Here is a 17,383-nt window from a genome sequence, read left to right as displayed (position 1 = left end):
AATTGTTATGGGGATGGTCTGGAACAGGTACAGCAGGCGTGGCAAGAAGTTCATCTTGACCACCTGTATTCTGCCCAGCCAGGATATGTGCGGGTATGCCCATTCCCTCATGTCTGCGTGTAGTTGTGCGTGCATCGGTGTGAAATTCTCCCCGTACATGTCCCCCGCCTTTCTGGTTAGCCAGATGCCCAGATAGCGGATCTTGTGTGCTGCCCACCTAAAGGTGTAGCTTTGTCGCATGTGTGTTGTCTTGTGTTCCGGTATGCTGATGTTAAGTATGGAAGATTTTGTGTTGTTGATTTTTAAATTAGATATGGCCCCGAAGTCATGTAGTGCCTTCAGGATGTTGGGGAGAGAGACCTCCGGGTTCGATACATAAAACAGCATGTCGTCTGCATATGCCGCGATTTTGTGGTGGGTCTTTCCCACCGTCACCCCCGTGATGTCTGGGTTTGTCCTGATGGCCTGTAAGAGTGGTTCCAGTGCAAGGACGAAAAGTAATGGGGATAGGGGGCATCCTTGGCGGGTGCCATTTCGGATATCAAACGCCGTTGTCAGTGCCCCGTTCACCACTACCTGTGCGGATGGTTGCGTGTATAGGGCCTCTATCCAGCCTCTGATTCTGGGGCCCATGCCAGTTCGTGCTAGTGTTTGAAACATGTATGACCATCCGACTCTGTCGAAGGCCTTCTCCGCGTCCGTGGACAGCAGGAGGAGGCCCCCGTGAGCGTGTTTCTGGCTGTGTATCAGAGTGAGGGTGCGCATAGTGTTGTCCCGTGCCTCTCTCCCTGACACGAATCCCACCTGGTCCGGGTGTACCAGGTGGGGCACGTGTGGTTGCAGTCTGTTGGCCAATATTTTGGCCAGAAATTTAAGGTCACAGTTGATGAGAGAGATGGGTCGGTAGTTTCCGCAGTGGTCCCCATCTCTACCTTCTTTCGGGAGGATGGTGATGTGAGCTGCGAGTGATTGTTTGGGGAAGTGGTGACCCACCCTGATGGCGTTGTATGTGTCTACTAGTGGGGTGTAAAGTATGTCCGCAAATGTTTTATAGTAGCTCCGGGGTAAGCCGTCGGGGCCTGGGCTTTTGCCTGGTTTCGTCTGTTTTATTGCGAGGGCCAATTCCTCCAGCGTGATCTCCTCCTCTAGAAGGTCTGCGGTGTTTTTGTCTAGTGAGGGTAGGTCTTGTGTAGTGAGATAGTCATTTATTTTGTTCGTCAGGCGTTCGTCGGCAGCCTGTGTCGGTGGGCGGGGCAGATCATAAAGGTTGGCATAGTATGTTCTAATTATGTCTTGGATCTTCGTGGGTAGTCGGTGTAGTGTGCCTTTATCGTCTCTAATGCGCTCTATGTATGTCTGCTGTCTGCGTTTTGCTAGCATCCTAGCGAGTAGTTTGCCACTCTTGTCACCATGTAGTGCAAAAAACGCTTTGTGTCGTAGTGCGTCCCTGAGATGTCTCTTCAGTAGGAGTTGGGTCAGTGCCCTGCGGAGTGTAAGAAGTTTATCTTGTAGTGCGTGTGTTTGGGTGCCCTTGTTTTGTGTGTCTATCTCCTGGATTTCGGTGAGTATTGCGGATATCTCCGCTTCCCTTCGCTTTTTCAGCAAGGCTCCTTTTTGGAGGAAGTGACCTCTCACTACACTCTTGTGTGCCTCCCACAGTATAGTCGGTGTCGTTTGTTCGGGTGTGTTTAAGGTGAAGTATTCTCTTAGTACGGTGCCAATGTCCGCCTTAATGTCCGGTTGTGTTAGCAAGTGTTCATTCAGGCGCCATTTGGTCACCCTAGGTCTGTGCATCGGGGATGTTATCGTGATGGAGATTGGTGCATGGTCCGACCACGTCACTGTGCCTAGCTCCACTCGCTCCACTAATGGGAGGTGGAAGTGAGTCATAAAGAAGTAGTCAATCCTGGTGTAGGTGTTGTGGGGGTGGGAGAAGAAAGTATAATCTCTTTCATCTGGGTGGTGAGCCCTCCAGCAGTCAATCAGTTTTTGTTTAGATAGGAGAGTTTTAAGTGCTGTTAAGTGTTGGGTCGGGATATGGGATGTCCCCGATGAGGAGTCCCATCTTGGGTCCATAGCTACGTTGAAATCACCCCCTAGGATGAGTACCCCTTCCGCAAATTTCTGAAGTTTGCGCAACATGTGGGATAGGAACCTATAGTGTCTCTGGTTGGGGGCGTAGATGTTGGCAAAAGTGTAAGTTTGGTCTACTATCTTCCCTTTCACGAATAAGTACCTGCCTTCCCTGTCCGTCAGTATCTCTTTTTCTATGAAGGGGACTCTTTTGTGCATTAGGATCGCGACCCCCCGTGCCTTTCCCCCCTGGAAATCGCTATAGAACCCCCTCGGGAACCTGTGGTCGTGGAAGCGGGGTCGTGCCCCTTCTCTAAAGTGGGTCTCCTGTATGTAGGCTATGGACGCTTTTAGAGTGTGGAGTTCGCATAGTGTAGTCGACCTCTTTTCAGGTTTATTAAGCCCTTTGGCATTGATGGGCACTAATGTGAGGTTTGCTGGTGTGAGTGACATGTTTGGTGTGTGGTAGTGTGTGTGTCTACGTCTGCAGTCGGTCGGTCTCGGGGCGTAGGATGGGGAGGGGGGTGGGGAAGGTGGGGAGGATGTCGGGAAGTGAGGGGATAAGTAGGTGTAGGAAATAACCGTCACCTGGGTGACGTTAGGGTTATGGCGTCGAGGTGTATGTGTGGGCCTGGGCCGTTTTGCGCGCCCAGTGCCCCTCTCACCTGGATGTGGCGCCTATCCCGTCGGGGTGTGGGAGGAACACCGAGAAGTGTCGTGACCACGTGGGAAACTCCTCCCCCAGGTGGTCCGGTTCTCGATCTCTTCCTAGTCTGGGTGGTCTGGGGACGTCTTGCTCCCATGCCTCCCTGTTCAGTGGCTCAAGTCGTGATCGTAGGTGGCTGTCACCGCCTTTGGAAGTCTCTGCAGTCGAATTGTCACCTTGGGCATATCTTCAAGTAACACAAGAACAAGAAACAATAAATCATACATTAAACGATTCTATTTACCCTCAAGCTTGCAATGTCTATTCAATAAGTAAGACCAATGCCGCGCTATAGAATTATGCCTATACAGAGCTTTAGAGTTTGGTCAGAGAGGCGGCTCGTTCTGAAATGATTGGAGAATACAAATAACACAAGTAAACCTTCATAAACATTCAAGTTATTTCTGCGCGGCTTTATGGGCCGGCCGACCCCCCCGCTCACCCTCCCCTTCCACCGTAAGATGATGGTGCCGTGATACAATAGTGTTGCTAATGCTAATACCTATAAAGTTGGTTATATATCACCCCCTGCCCCCAGTTATTCCCTGTAACCCTATCTCGTGGTGAGAGGTGTCCCTGTGCCCTGTCAACTCTTCCGTGCTCTGGAGGGGTATCTTGAGTGGTCTGGGCATGTGTTGGAGCCTATGTGTGAGGTGGTCCGCATGGGGTGACATGCGGTCCCCTTTCCAGTGCATCTGCTCTCTAGGCTTTACGGAATGTCCCCCCCTCCTCCCTCCTCTATCCTCCTCCTCTACGGGTCGATAGCGGCCCTGTCAGTTCCCGAGTGAGCCGGGCCCACACCTCTCCTCTCCCGCCCGCTCCTGCTGGGGTCATCACGGGTCGGTGTAGGAGAAGCGTTTGCCCAGCCCAGTCGGCCCCACCTTGTGCCCGTCTCCCTCCCGGCCCTTGCGTAGTCTGTTACCTTTGGGCTGTACCTTCCGACCCTTCAACCCTCGCCCCCTCCCCAAGTGGTTGAGCCAGTCCCGTGCCAAGAGTCCAGCATATACTTGCGAGTCTTTCGGTATGGGCGTCGTCTCGGTTGTGGCCGGGGGCGGCAGTCCTGTAATATATCGAATGATTTGCAAAGTCCGGGCCGCACCCGGGGTTTCGTAGTTCCGAGGGCGGGTGTCTCCGAATGAGGGGTGTCAAAGTTCTAGACAGAACATTAGGTACAATCTATAAGGTGGGTATTCCTCGTGTCCAGGTATGGGGAGCCCGTGTGAGTTGTGATAGTCCGTGTCTGGTTAGAGTTCTGTTATTGTGTCAGGGGAGTCTCTACTGGTGGTGGTCGGCCGGTGTCGTCCGCCATCTTGGCGCGTATCGTCGATCCCCTCAAAGTTGGGCCCCCGAGGGCCTCAGCGCCTGTTGCCGCGTAGTTCTCCGGGTCTGCGTACTCTGTGGTTGGGGCGGAGCCCCTCGAGCAGGCGTGTATGGTGCTAACGGGTCCGGCCACTGTAAGGGTGCCGGCGCGATTTGGAGTTCTGCTGCTAGGGCATTTAGGTCTTGTCTGTCCTTCATCAGGAAGGGGCCGTTTGGTGTCTGTACTTGTAGCCCCGTGGGGAAGCACCAGCGGTATCGCAGCTTATTTGCTTGTAATTGTTTGGTGAAGGGGCGTAATGCTCGCCTGTAAGCCAGCGTGGCTGGTGCCAAGTCGGGAAAGAGTTGTACCTCGGTATCACCAAGGTGTACCGTTCCTGCGTCCCTGGCCTTTCTGAGTATGTCCTCCTTGAGTTGGTAGCTCATCAAACAGCATATGATGTCGCGCGGTGGGGTCCCTTCCGGACCTTTGGGCCGTAGAGCCCTATGTACCCGTATAAAGTCAATGGGATCATGGTGTGTGCGGCCCAGTATGGAATTGAAAAGACCGGTCAGCGTGGTCTGTACTGGGGCGGAGTTGTCCGCTTCCTCCGGGATCCCCCGGACTCTGATATTCTGCCTCCTGCCGCGATTGTCCAGGTCTTCCATGTGGCCCGCCATTTGCTGTAGTTGGAGGGTGTGGAGTCGTAGCGTGTCCGTGTTCGCAGACTGCGCCGCTGACATGTGGTCGCAGTCCGCCTCCACTTGGGCGACCCACTGGTGTAGGCCTCGGATTTCCTCCTTGAGCGTTTGGAGCTCCGTTGAGATGGAGGTGCGGAGTTCCGAGTTGGCCGCTTTTAAGTCGGCTTTTGTGGGCAAGTTGCGTAGCATCTCCATCCAGTCTGGGTGGTGGGCGGCTGGATCGGTAGGCAGGTTGTCCGCCATGGTCCCGTCTCCGCATGGTGTAGGTGGGAGCGGGTCCTCTGGGGCCGTGTGGCTCGTGTAGGCCTGAGGGTCTGCGTCAACTTGTGCGGTCAAGAAGTGCCTCATGGAGGGGTTTTGAGACCTCCTGGGGGTGTCCGCTTGTTTAGGGGGTTGAGAGGGTCGATTTGTTTTGCCCATTTTCAGGGTGAAAGTGTGCTTTAGGCGGTGATTTAGCGGAGCCTTACAGGGAGCTCTAGGTCTATGCTGCCATCTTCTTCAGCGTCCAGGCCACGCCCCCCTCAGCTTTATTTTTAATCGGCCTCATAAGGGAATATATGGGATATATATCTTAAATATAACGGATACGTATATTTAGTCCACACCCAACACCCGTTTTTATTTTTTTTTTATTTATACACTTATTTTTACTCGGGACTAGCCCATATGCACATTCCAATAAAAGTACTGTGACAAACTCAGTCTAATACAAATAACCAAATCATATGAGAAAACATACAGGAACTCATAATAACACATTAACATATTTATAAAGGGGTGAGGAAGAAAATAACTAACAAGAAATATCTCCTGCCTGCAGAAAGCATAATATGCAAATCTACCTGAATATGAAAATTATCGAGTCTTGCTATTCAGATCGTTTGGATCAACAGCAAAAAACAAATGGGAGGAAGGCTGAACTTGATGGACGTAAGTCTCTTTTCAGCTATGTAACAATGTAAAAAAGGGAAGAAAATAGCCCCAGAGCAGGGATAGATTCAGTGTGCCCAGATCATATCACAATAGGGGATAACCCTTGTACTGTATGCAAAAAAGAAGAAAAAAAATTGTAAACCTAGGACAGAACGTCCAGGAAACACTAGTGAGATATAGATCTCAGTTGTCTGTTAAAATTTAAATATCGTTTAATTGGTATACAAAATCATGAACAAAAAACAAGATAATGAACATAAAAAAATATAAATAACCAAAACAACCCACTTAGAAAGGGAGAGAGGAGATATCAGAAGCTCAGGGAGCTATGGGAAGAGTAGGACAGGGGTTAATGAAATGGGTCAGGGGTACATAGCTGTATAGATGTCCACTCTGCAAATGGATATATAAATGAGATAGATATCTCTCAATAGAAGGTGGACAGAGACTATAATAGCAGCTAGTACTTGACAAGACACTAAAACCCTAATGAAGGCTGTAATAGAGGATACTTGTGAATAACACTGACTAAAACATGCAGATAGATCCTCAGTACTAAATTGCCAATTGTTAATAAAGAGACATTAAAAGCCCCAATAATGGCTATACTAAAGGATACTGCTTAGATCAGTGTTACAAAATGACACATACTGACAATACAAGTGAATCCTCAATAGAACAGTCTCTCAATGAGGGGCGGACCAAAGTCGTAGTTTCAGCTGGTACTGAAGAGAGACTTAAGCACTGATGAGGGTTGTAGTAGAGGATACTAGTAACAGTCACTGACTAAGGTATGCAGAAACAGTCCTCAGTGTCAAAGTTGCCAATTGAAAAATAAAGAGACATAAAAGCCCCAATAGTGGCTACACTGAAGGATACTGCTTAGATCAGTGTTACCTAGTGACTCATACTGATTAATAAGTGCAAATGAATCCTCACTGAAAAAGCCCAGCTAGTAATGAAAAATAAAATCCAGCCCCAGTAATGGCTACACTAAAGGATATTGCTCAGACCAGTGTAGCAACTGTCTCACACTGACTACTCTCAACAGGTGAATCCTTAGTGAAACATAGCCATAAGAACACTCACTCATTCCCTATAAATAACTCCATACAGGCTCCAACTCCTCTATACCTAACTAGACACCCCAAACAGTGTAAACGAAAAATAAGGTGAAGTGATTATAAAATCATTATCTGCCTAACGTCATTTTTTTAATGGGCACAGGGTGACTTAAACAAAAGATAGCTGGTAAATCACAAAGGTACACAAACAGTTCCATAACTCCCAACAACAAACCCAGTTACCTTTTAATCCATGCCCAAGGTGAAGCAACTCTGGGGGAAAAGGGAGGCCAAAAGTTACTAAAATAGCTGCCAGAGAGCAGGGCAGAGTTTATATGCTCTCAGTGATGGTGACTTTTTGTCCCGCTTCTTGTCAACTAGGTTATCCCCAACAGTTTAGTATATGGTTATCCCTGAGAATTGTGCTCATCGGTAGATTTCGCTTCCACTGCATCGTGAATGGTGAGAAGACCGGGTAGAGCTGGATGTCCACAAATCTGATTGAGAGTTTTGGAGGGGTTCTTGCTGCTCACAGTAAATTCGTTTTGTAAATGAAGAAGCGCACCCTCAATATAGTGTCTTGTGGTAAATTAGGAGGTGCACTAACTTTAGGCAGTCAGTGAATCCTATCGATTTATAAACTGTGACATATCAAACTCAGCCAGTAGGTGTGACACATATTCTTTAGAAAAAAGTTCCCAACTTCGAAGGAGTTATGGTAGCTGGGATGCCCCTAATCCTGATATTATTGCTTGTGACCTATCTTCTAAATCGGCGAGCCTTTGTTCTATAGAAGTCACCATGTCTGAGTCCTATGTATATCCACATAGTGCGTTATGGGACTCTATTACGTCGTCCATCTTGCCCTCTAGCTTGTCTGTGTGTTCACCAGTTTTGTGAATTGTGGCAGAAATTTCCGATGTGGCGGTTGACATTAGACTGAATATCCTTACGGATATCTTGCAGCATTGCCTTTCATCTTTTCCGTAAAGGCCTCTGAGTTCAGTAGTGCTGTAGCAGTAATTGGTGCCTCTGTGGCCTGCTCTTCCTGCCTCAGCGGCATGGATCTGGGTGCAACACCAGCCGAAATTAAATGTAGACGGTCGGAATGAATGAATGTATATATTCATTTTGAATTGTGCCCTCTTCGGCTTGGTACCTGTCATGGTGCCACTGTTGCTTCTTTGATGCTTTTTCCTCCAGGCTGGGACGAGCTCTGAGCCTAAACAGCCATCTTGATTCAGTTCCAAACCATGTCCCCTGTTTCATCTTCTCATTGCTTCATTTTCCATTCTTTGCCATGGTAACCTTTTCATTGTGAGTGAAATTAGACCACCTCTTCCTCTTCTCCTCATGTGTTTTTGTCTCAGACTTTGTAGGTGTATAGTCCTTGAACCTTGCTCCATTCCCCTTCTTCTGCTCCCTCTTGTGTGACCTAGCAGCTTTTCTCCCGATCTCTAGCTTCGTCCCCAAGGAGGCCTCACCCTCTTCCTAAAGAGGAACCCCGTCATTCTCCTGTCTCCTCTCCCTGTGTGCCAACTTCCTATTACCTCTCAATACCACACCACACTGACCTCAGACACTTACACTCAGGCACAGACACTTGTAATGGTGCTACTGTTGCTTTCTGTTCACTTATGTCCACACTGGTCCGGTATACAATAAGCGTAATGTGTAAACATTCTATTTTGGTGAATGTGTCTTGTTTATGTGTCGATCTCCCATAACCTTCTGGAGGAATTTGATTGGTGATGTTTGAAGAGCTGCTTCTTTTAATCTCATCCCGTCGCATGAAAGTTACGTTGGCGCATGTTTCTAGAAAGTGAATTTACCAGACCTCCACCTGAACTTCACTTATATGTGAGGTGGCTGGATTCACCAGTTTTATCTAAATGTTTGCTAACCTAGTAAATTGCATGGAATGCATATTGATGAATTATGAGCATATCTCCTTTTATGAGGTGTACCTGTTTTTTTATGCTTGGGGTCTAGTGGTGGGTGCAAGGATAGTGTGTGCATGGAGGAGTCAATCGGTCATTAAGGTGCCCTAAAATAGTCTCAAAAATATGTGAACTCTGACCTATTATAAATCTGTTTTGGTGTTTTAAAGTCGCGCTCCCGTTACACAATTCCTCTTAAAGCAATATTTCCAAAAGATTATTATTCTATTTAACCAAAGATTTGACCGTTTTTTTATGTGCATGCGCAGTGCAGCAGTTTTAAAGCTTTTAGGGTGTCGGTGCTTTTTGCTAATTCTGGGCCAAACCATTTGCAAGCCTTTTTGGTTGACCGTCGAATGGCAAAGATTGTTTGAGTGGGTCAGTAGACACTTTCATGCAATCAATGCCATGCACATACTGATAAATGATTGATACATGGCAGGGAGGGGGTCTCTCACTCCCTGGTGGTCCGGTGGCATTGGCAGTTCAGTGGAGGGGGCTGGCAGAGAGCGCTTACCTCTCCTGCAGCTCCTGTCAGCTCCCTTCTCCTCCGCGCCGGTCCGGTCAGCTCCCCTGTCAGCTCCCACTGAAGTCTCGCGAGAGCCGCGGGGTCATAGCGAGACTTACAGTGGGAGCTGACAGGGGAGCTGACCGGACCGGCGCGGAGGAGAAGGGAGCTGACAGGAGCTGCAGGAGAGGTAAGCGCTCTCTGCCAGCCCCCAACAGCCCCTTGTCTGTATTATGGCAATGTAAATTGCCATAATACAGACATTGACTCGAGTATAAGTCGAGTTGGGGTGTTTCAGCACAAAAAATGTGCTGGAAAAACTCGACTTATACGCGAGTATATACGGTAATTAGATAATATGATGATGCATAGTCATTTTCAGGTAACCTGGACACGCAAGTTGTAACCTTTAGGGTGTACATACCAAATTAGTTATGTCATGTAGTATCATGAGGGTGGTGCAGCATTTTCACCTTTTATTTGGGAGATTGCCACACTGGTCCCACTTGCGTGGTGAGCTCCATGTAAGCATTAGATTTTGTAATCAATGCATTGAATCAGTGCATCTCTATGGTAAGAGTTTAGCGTCTCCATGCACACTGTGAAGCACTGACCCAGGAAGCACCTCTAGTAGCCGTCTGAGTGACTGCCACTAGAGGTGTTACTAGGCAGTAATGTAAACGCTACCTTTTCTCTGGAAAGGCAGCGTTTACATTACAAAGCCTGCAGGGACTGACTATACTCACCAGAACCACTACATCGAGCTGAGGTTGTTATGGTGACTATAGTGTCCCTTTAAGCAGCAGCATTTTACAAACCACTAACTACTGTTTATACACCCCGGCATTATTACACAGTGTTGCTAATCCTATTACGTAAATACTGGACATATTAATGTTTGTTCTATTAAGAGTTCCATTTACTATGTATTTATTTTGTACTAGTGGTAACTTTATAGCATCTCCCTCCATGTATAGAACACCAATAGTTACAGTAGTCTCTCCATTAGTTTTTTTTTTCTCTTTCAGCTGCCTTGACCGACGCTGCCTATAAAAAATGGATTCCTAACACGAATTTTGAGAATGCTTCAAACTGGAATGAAAGGAGAGTCCCCTGCTCTCAGGATAAAGTGATTTTCCCAAGTGGCCAGGTATTTCAAGCTGTCAATGGGGAATCTTTAACCGTTGCTGGGAACACACCTGAGTCCTCAAGTGTACCAGGTGTTCCAGGTGATTTATTAAGGGAATTCCACTCCTTGATCGCATAGCAGCAATAAACAAATAAGGCTTGGCCATGCAGCTTTTACAAACACTCCATAACACACCATAACCACTACAGTGTGCTGCTATGGTGCGAGGAGGGCCCTGGCACTCACCTATTGTAAGTAGTCAAACCATTTTAGAACCTGACGATGGAAGAAGTTGTTCACAGTTTTGGATACATTTACATTTGATTTTCATACTTTGAGCTGTGCTGCTGAGCACTGTTTGATTACTGAAAAACTATAGATTTCTACGTTAAAATAAAATGTTGTAACCACAAATATTTTCACAACAATCCCAATGTCAGACCTTGTTTAGATCACTATTTATAGTATGATCACTAATTATTTTATATGACTAAGTACATAAAATAACACAGTCGTAACTCGCTTTTAGGAATGGCTCTGTGTGATCGCTAATATATGGTAATTCTCCTTCGTGCTACAAATGATGTATTATATCGTCTTTACACCTTGTTAAGACCTTCTTTCATTTTATTTTTTTTACAGAGAGTTTCAATCTATGTACAATCAGCCCACTCATTGGCAGAGATGGTAAGGTTTTTTTTCCCCAATTCATTTATTTCACAAATTTGTGTTTATTTTGAGTTTTATTTATTTATTTGTTTAGTTTATTTTTTTTTTTTTTTAAAGTACCTTCGTAAGAAAACACACCCTGTAAAAAAGAGAGCAGTAAACATTGTGAGTCAGGTGTGGAGCAAACATGTACAGTAACAATATACTCCCCAAGGAGGCGCGGTGGGGAGAACAAAAAAAGCATACATTGTCAGGAAAAGAAACACGAAACTTTAAATGATAAATGAAAGTGTCACTCTAGCAGGAAGGAAACCTTTCAACTGACAACAACATGTAGATATTTAGAACATAGCTTGAGGAGTTAAATCACTTTGTTTACTGTTACTTACACTGCCTACTTGAAAACATATCTTACAGCAGAGTGTGTTTACTTTAGAAGTTTATATCTCCTGTTAATAGGACACTATAGGCACTAGAATAACTACAGCGTATTGTATTTGTTCTGGTGAGTATTACATGTCCCTGCAGGCATTTGTACCCCTTAAGGACGCTGGACAGAAATTTTCCGTCATTGCAGTCCTCTCCTTAAGGACGCAGGACGGAAAATTTCCGTCCAATGCTAAAATTAAGCCCAGATTTCCACAATCGCAGCAATCGTGGGGTTAATGTTCTTGCAGTGTGCCTCCGTGTCTGAGGCAGAGTGCTGTAGGCAATCTCGCTGATTCAGCCGCTGTGATCGCTCTGACCGGGAGTCAGAGCAATCACCCGTGCTGCAGTGAAACCCAATCTGCCTCACTACACCTCCTTGAGAGCTGTGAAGTGCAGAAAAAAAAAGTGTTCGTAATAAAATTCCACCACCCCCCCTCACCTCTTTCAAATTAAATGTAACCCCCTTCCTGCCCTTTGATCACTGTCTGCAGTGATCAAAATACAGATCACAGTATTTCAATATGATCCGATTTTTTTTTTTCTTTTAGCCCTTGAGGGTGAACTGTTATTTTCTTTTTTAACCATCAGGGGTTAAATGGATTTAGTTACTTAATCCCTTAAGGCCTGAGGCAGTTGTACAAGTTTTGATCAAAACAAAATGTATTGCAATAAGGGTACTACATGCTATGCAATAAGGGTATTCTAAACATTAGACCTCTTTTTCAGGAAGTGTGTAGGGAGGCTGTGTGAAAATTGAGCAGTGACGTTGCAGGGGCATGGTCTGTACACCAAAAACACTTAAAGGATCACTATAGGGTCAGGAACAAAAACATGTATTCCTGTCCCTATAGTGTTTAACCCACCATTTAGGTGGCTTGCCCCCCCTTAGCCTCCCTATAAAAGTTTAAATCTCACCTTATTTTCAGCACCGCGTGGGGTCTGTCGACTCTGGCTCCGCCCCTTTGTGACATCATAAAAAGTTACGATTTCTAGCCAATCTAATGCTTTCACATAGGGAAAGTATTGGATTGGCTAAAATCATCACGGGGCGGGGCCAAATGACGTTTTGACCAATCAGGACCTCCTCATAGAGATGCATTGAATCAATGCATCTGTATGAGGAAAATTCAGCGTCTCCATGGAGAGCGTGGAGACGCTGAACGGCAGGGCTGCTTTTTCGGCAGCACTGACCCGGGAAGCACCTCCAGTGGCCACCTAAGGAGTGGCCACTTGGTGGTGTCCCTAGAGGCAATGTAAACACTGCGTTTTCTCTAAAAAGGCAGTGTTTACATGAAGAAAAGCCCGAAGGGAACTATTAGACTTACCAGAACTACTATATTAAGCTGTAGTTGTTCTGGTGACTATAGTGTCCCTTAAAAAAATCTAAAGCTTTTTTGGTACTTTAAGCTCTCTAATAGGAAACCAGTAAATTTAACCCATAATTTATCTATAAGTTAACAATTAACTAAAGATGATAAATCAAAACAAACTTTACAAATAAAATGTATACAGAATGCAATGATACTGAATAGGTTAAATCCAACGGTGGACAGAGAATGTTAAGTACAATGACTTCTTGCACAGTTGCTCATAATTGCGTCAATTTACAAAAATCTCTGCAGTCCTAAAGCTGCGTCTCTTGCTTATGACCTCAAAGGAGGCTGGCAAAGCAGAATAAAATATTGTAGTTCTCCCCGAGAAGCTGGGGATCTACATTTTTCCCAACCTTGGCACGGAGGGCACAAGAACTTTAACTGGTACGAATGTTGTTATTCTACAGAAATGGGCTTCTCTTTTTGACGTTTAGCGTTTTATGTATAGTCCCGTTTCGCTACAAATAAACGGGGTGGGTAGTGTGACATGCCCAGACGTCTGTGTTTACCATTACGTTATGCAGATTAAAATCACACGCTCTTATTAATCAATCTGATAACTACACTGATTGCCCTTACATTATATTACCAAAATAACCCATGACTTGCTTAGGATGTAGACCATTTGTTTTGTCAACTGAGACCTGCTTTGGAATGTTAAATATAACTTAAGGAAACAAAACCTATCCCTGTCATTCCATATCTCCCCTCAGAGGGAATTCCCTAGGACTCTGATTGAAACTGTTTGGGAAACAAAAATGCCAAGCCACGAAAATCGGTTGGTGACTTCACACAGAGGCATTCTGCAAAAACAATGAGGGGGTGATCAAATAACCCAATGTGGAAAATCCCTTTCCATGTATAAGGGGGGGAAGAACACACAAATGCTTTAGGTAAAAAGTTAATGATTTCTTATTTGAAACCGTGAAAGGAATGGAAATAGCTCTACTGGCTGAATACAAATGTTTTGAATGATACTCTGTGTGTGCCACATCACGCTAGCTATTTTATTGTGAAAATGCAATTTACCTAAATGTATACAAACATTCTAGAATATAATTTTTTATTTATTTTTTTAAATAAAGTGTGGCCCAATAGCTTAAACAGGACAAGGAACATAGTAATGTTACATATTTATATTTCTAATGTTATAGAATATTCCTGGAACTGGTTTCTTTTTGTAGGAACAATCATGCTCAAAAACCAGCACCTTTATGGGTCTAGAAACGTTATACAGACAGCAAATTAAACTGTCAGCCCACGAATACTGCACCCACATATGCCAACTTACCATAACTAGCTTAAATGCAGCCTTATTTTATTTTAGTGGATAACAAAACTGTGCCAGGCGTTAAGGTGCATAGCTAAAACTTTCAATAGCTTGTTTGTTTGATGTGCAACTTCCTGGATCACTAAACTAACCGTAGAGCACAATCAGAGTTGGCGGGTCCCGTATCTTTACTCCCAGTACTCTCAGAAATCGAAGAAGAAATTCCAATTTGTTTTACTTCTTTTCGATCTGGCTTTCTTTAAAATTAAAGTTTTTTTTGTTTTATTGAGTGGAGAAATCACAGTACAAGCGTATATGGTTACGTACTTATCCCAAGCATGTAAACACAAGGAGGTAAAAGCTAATAGTACGGACTTGGTGCAACTCATTTATTTATTTTTTTGTAATAAAAACATAATAATATTTAACGTTGGTCATATCGTCCCATAATCAGGAGAGAATTGTAGGCACATTTATAGGCTTCCGTGTTTAGGCAAAGAAGAAGTTGCTATATAGGTACCTGCACATTAGACAGGAAGACACGCTAATAGCCATGTGGTGATGAAGTGAATAATAAACAGTGAATTACTGCAAAAGATTTTCAACAGCTTAGTAAGGAGTATAACCCCTATAAAGCCCCTTAAAGGGACACTCCAGGCACTCAGACCACTTCTGCCCATTGGAGTGGTCTGGGTGCCAACTCCCACTACCCTTAACCTGCAAGTGTAATTATTGCAGTTTGAGGACCTCTAGCATCGCTGAAATCCCCATAGGAAAGCATTGAAAGCGTTTTTCAATGCTTTCCTATGGGGAGGTCTAATGCACGGCATTGCCGCGCATGCGCAATAGGTCTCCCTAGCTGGATGACGTCGGCGGGGGATGAGTGTGTGCGGACCCTGACCCAGCTCAGAGGGACATCGCCGCTGGATATAGGTAAGTCATTGAAGGGGTTTTAACCCCTTCAGCAACTTGGGATGGGGAGTGGGAGGGAGAGGGGACCTGCAGTGCCAGGAAAACAGTTTGTTTTCCTGGCACGGAGAGTCCCTTTAAATAGGCTAAAAGTTAATGCAGAAACCGAGCAAATTCCAGCCATGGATACCTGTGTCAGGCCCCAGAGCCCTGTAGTATGTTGAGTATGTAGAGGCTTTGGATCTTCTTGTGGCAAACTGGTAGATCCTGCAGGGTCAATCGAGTCTCCCCTGCTGCTTTCAAGACAGTGTGCAGTAGAGTATAGATTCAGCGGACTAAGGAACCTCAGCGGACTACATATTGCTGTCATCAGGATGAGGCTTTTACACCGCTGTCTGGGCTGGTTGAGAGAGGGTTCTACCACCTTTCAGACAGCCTCACACCTTGGATTCTCTGGTGAGATTTTACTCTGGTCACTGGGAGCTGCGGATTGCTGTTAGGATAATACCTCAATTTACACATCCCACTCAATTTACATTCATTCTTCCTTAGACTCCTCTCTGACCTTTCGTCTATACAGGTTTAACCGGACTCTGTGTATATTCTACACACACACTGTATTTAATGTCCACCTAAGCACTCTCCAATTCCTTTCAGTGGGCTTCCTGTAGGCCATGCCTCTCGTGCTCGGAGATAGGGCTTTCCACATCAGCATGAAAGAGCTTCACTGCCATGCTCTTAAGTCCTCCAGAAGGTCCACATTCCTTTAGCCATTGTCTACTACCCCTATTGTGTAAACCTAGCATAGAGAAAAGGAACACCTTGACCAGTTTAATAAGTCCAAATGTGCTCAGAAATAGAGAACAAAGCTATTCCCAAGGAGAAAACCTCGAACTTAAAGGAACACTCCAGACACCTAAAGCACTTTAGCTTGCTGAAAAGCTTTATGTGTTGAGTGTGTCTTTTTTTTTTCCAATTTTTTTTAAAAATCGTACAGATTATACTGGTTACACCCCCTGGCTTTTCAAGCAGACACCAGGTCCTCTTACTTCCTGGTTTGGTTAGCTGAGTGGAGCTAAACTCAAGAGGCAGCAACTACCCAGAGCACCTGCCTTGCAAAGACTTCTCATTGAGCTGCATTGGGAGGTCTGTGATTGGACAGACACAGAAAGTCTGGGCGGGGTTAGAAGGGGAGGGTTTGCAATGGCTGCAGACAAGAGAACTGCAAATTTTACAACTTGTTTTTTAATATATCCCCATTGAAAATAAAATCCCTATGTACATCCATACATATTTTCATTGGGTTTATATCTACTAAACAATTATTTTTCTTGTTTGGGCACTGTCCCTTTAAAGATAACAAACATGAAAATGTATACAGTTCCTTCATCCTGACAAAATATCCATAGGCATGTCTCCCAGGACCAACAATTTTGCAGCATGCATTTTCCAAGTGGATATCATCTCAGAAGCCAAATAATTAGCTTGGCTTGATGGAGGATACTTTGGACTTGGCTTTCAGCCCATTTGGCTGCATAAACTATTCCCAGTCTGCCAGCTATGTAGTGCTTGCTGGTATTGAAAAAGTTAACCCGCATCACTTGTTCGACTTCAGGGCAATGTCCAACAAGTATAAGGACATGCACAGCTCTCCAGCATTCTAGAAGGCCCGGAGATCAAGTTACACAGTAAACGATCGTAATCTTTTGACTTAACCAATGAAAGTACTTTAAGGCGAACAATGTTGGACTTTAGCTACATTATACAATCTGAAACAAAATCATTTTCGCACCCATGTAGAATATTGCTAGGCCAATGTGCTACGACCTGTACGTTAATACAGTGTTTTTTTTTTGTTTGTTTGTTTTTTAGGGGGGGGCGGGGAGGTGGAAGGCTCCTTTAATGAGTCTCTTGCGCACTTAGAGGTCAGATAGGTTTGCTCAGGAGTCAACATTATTTTGCTAGCAATAATAAATGAGTTTTATTTTTTGTAATTCTCATTACCTTTTGAGCTATTTCAGAGATTGCCAAAAAGCTTCAGGGGAGAGAGCCAACCGTCCTCTGTTAATAAGGTAGAAAAATGTATTCTGTATTGTGCTAATCAGAGAGAACGTATACACATTAACTCTTAGGGCTTTTTCTTTCTGTTTCTTGTGAAAGATACTCAATAAAATAATAAAGGAATTCTTACATAAATTAAAAGAATAGGGGGTTCTATTTCAATTTGGTTAAGGCAGGCTTTCTAGGTCGGTCAGCAATGGCTGAGGTTATTTAAATAAAAGCATAAATAAAGTGTGCTAATTATAGATGGCAATTTATCTAGGTGTTATTATACACACATTGCTATAGTGCATAATTTGACGTACCTGCTTTAAGGGAACA

The 17,383-nt window shown here is 44.8% G+C and overlaps 1 protein-coding gene across 1 annotated transcript in view; it reads left to right on the top strand.

The window, feature by feature from the left end:
- The window catches only part of AMN (amnion associated transmembrane protein), a 52,879-nt gene that overhangs the window by 7,331 nt on the left and 28,165 nt on the right, over nucleotides 1–17,383 (top strand). Inside the window, exons 2-3 of the mRNA XM_063439621.1 lie at nucleotides 10,251–10,372; nucleotides 10,994–11,038. Of these exons, the coding sequence (XP_063295691.1) occupies nucleotides 10,251–10,372; nucleotides 10,994–11,038 (167 nt within the window). The remainder of the gene's footprint in view (nucleotides 1–10,250; nucleotides 10,373–10,993; nucleotides 11,039–17,383) is intronic.

Source organism: Pelobates fuscus, chromosome 13 (assembly GCF_036172605.1).
Source record: "Pelobates fuscus isolate aPelFus1 chromosome 13, aPelFus1.pri, whole genome shotgun sequence".
NCBI classification, from domain to species: Eukaryota; Metazoa; Chordata; class Amphibia; order Anura; family Pelobatidae; genus Pelobates; species Pelobates fuscus.
This window is presented reverse-complemented; position numbering and strand designations above follow the sequence as displayed.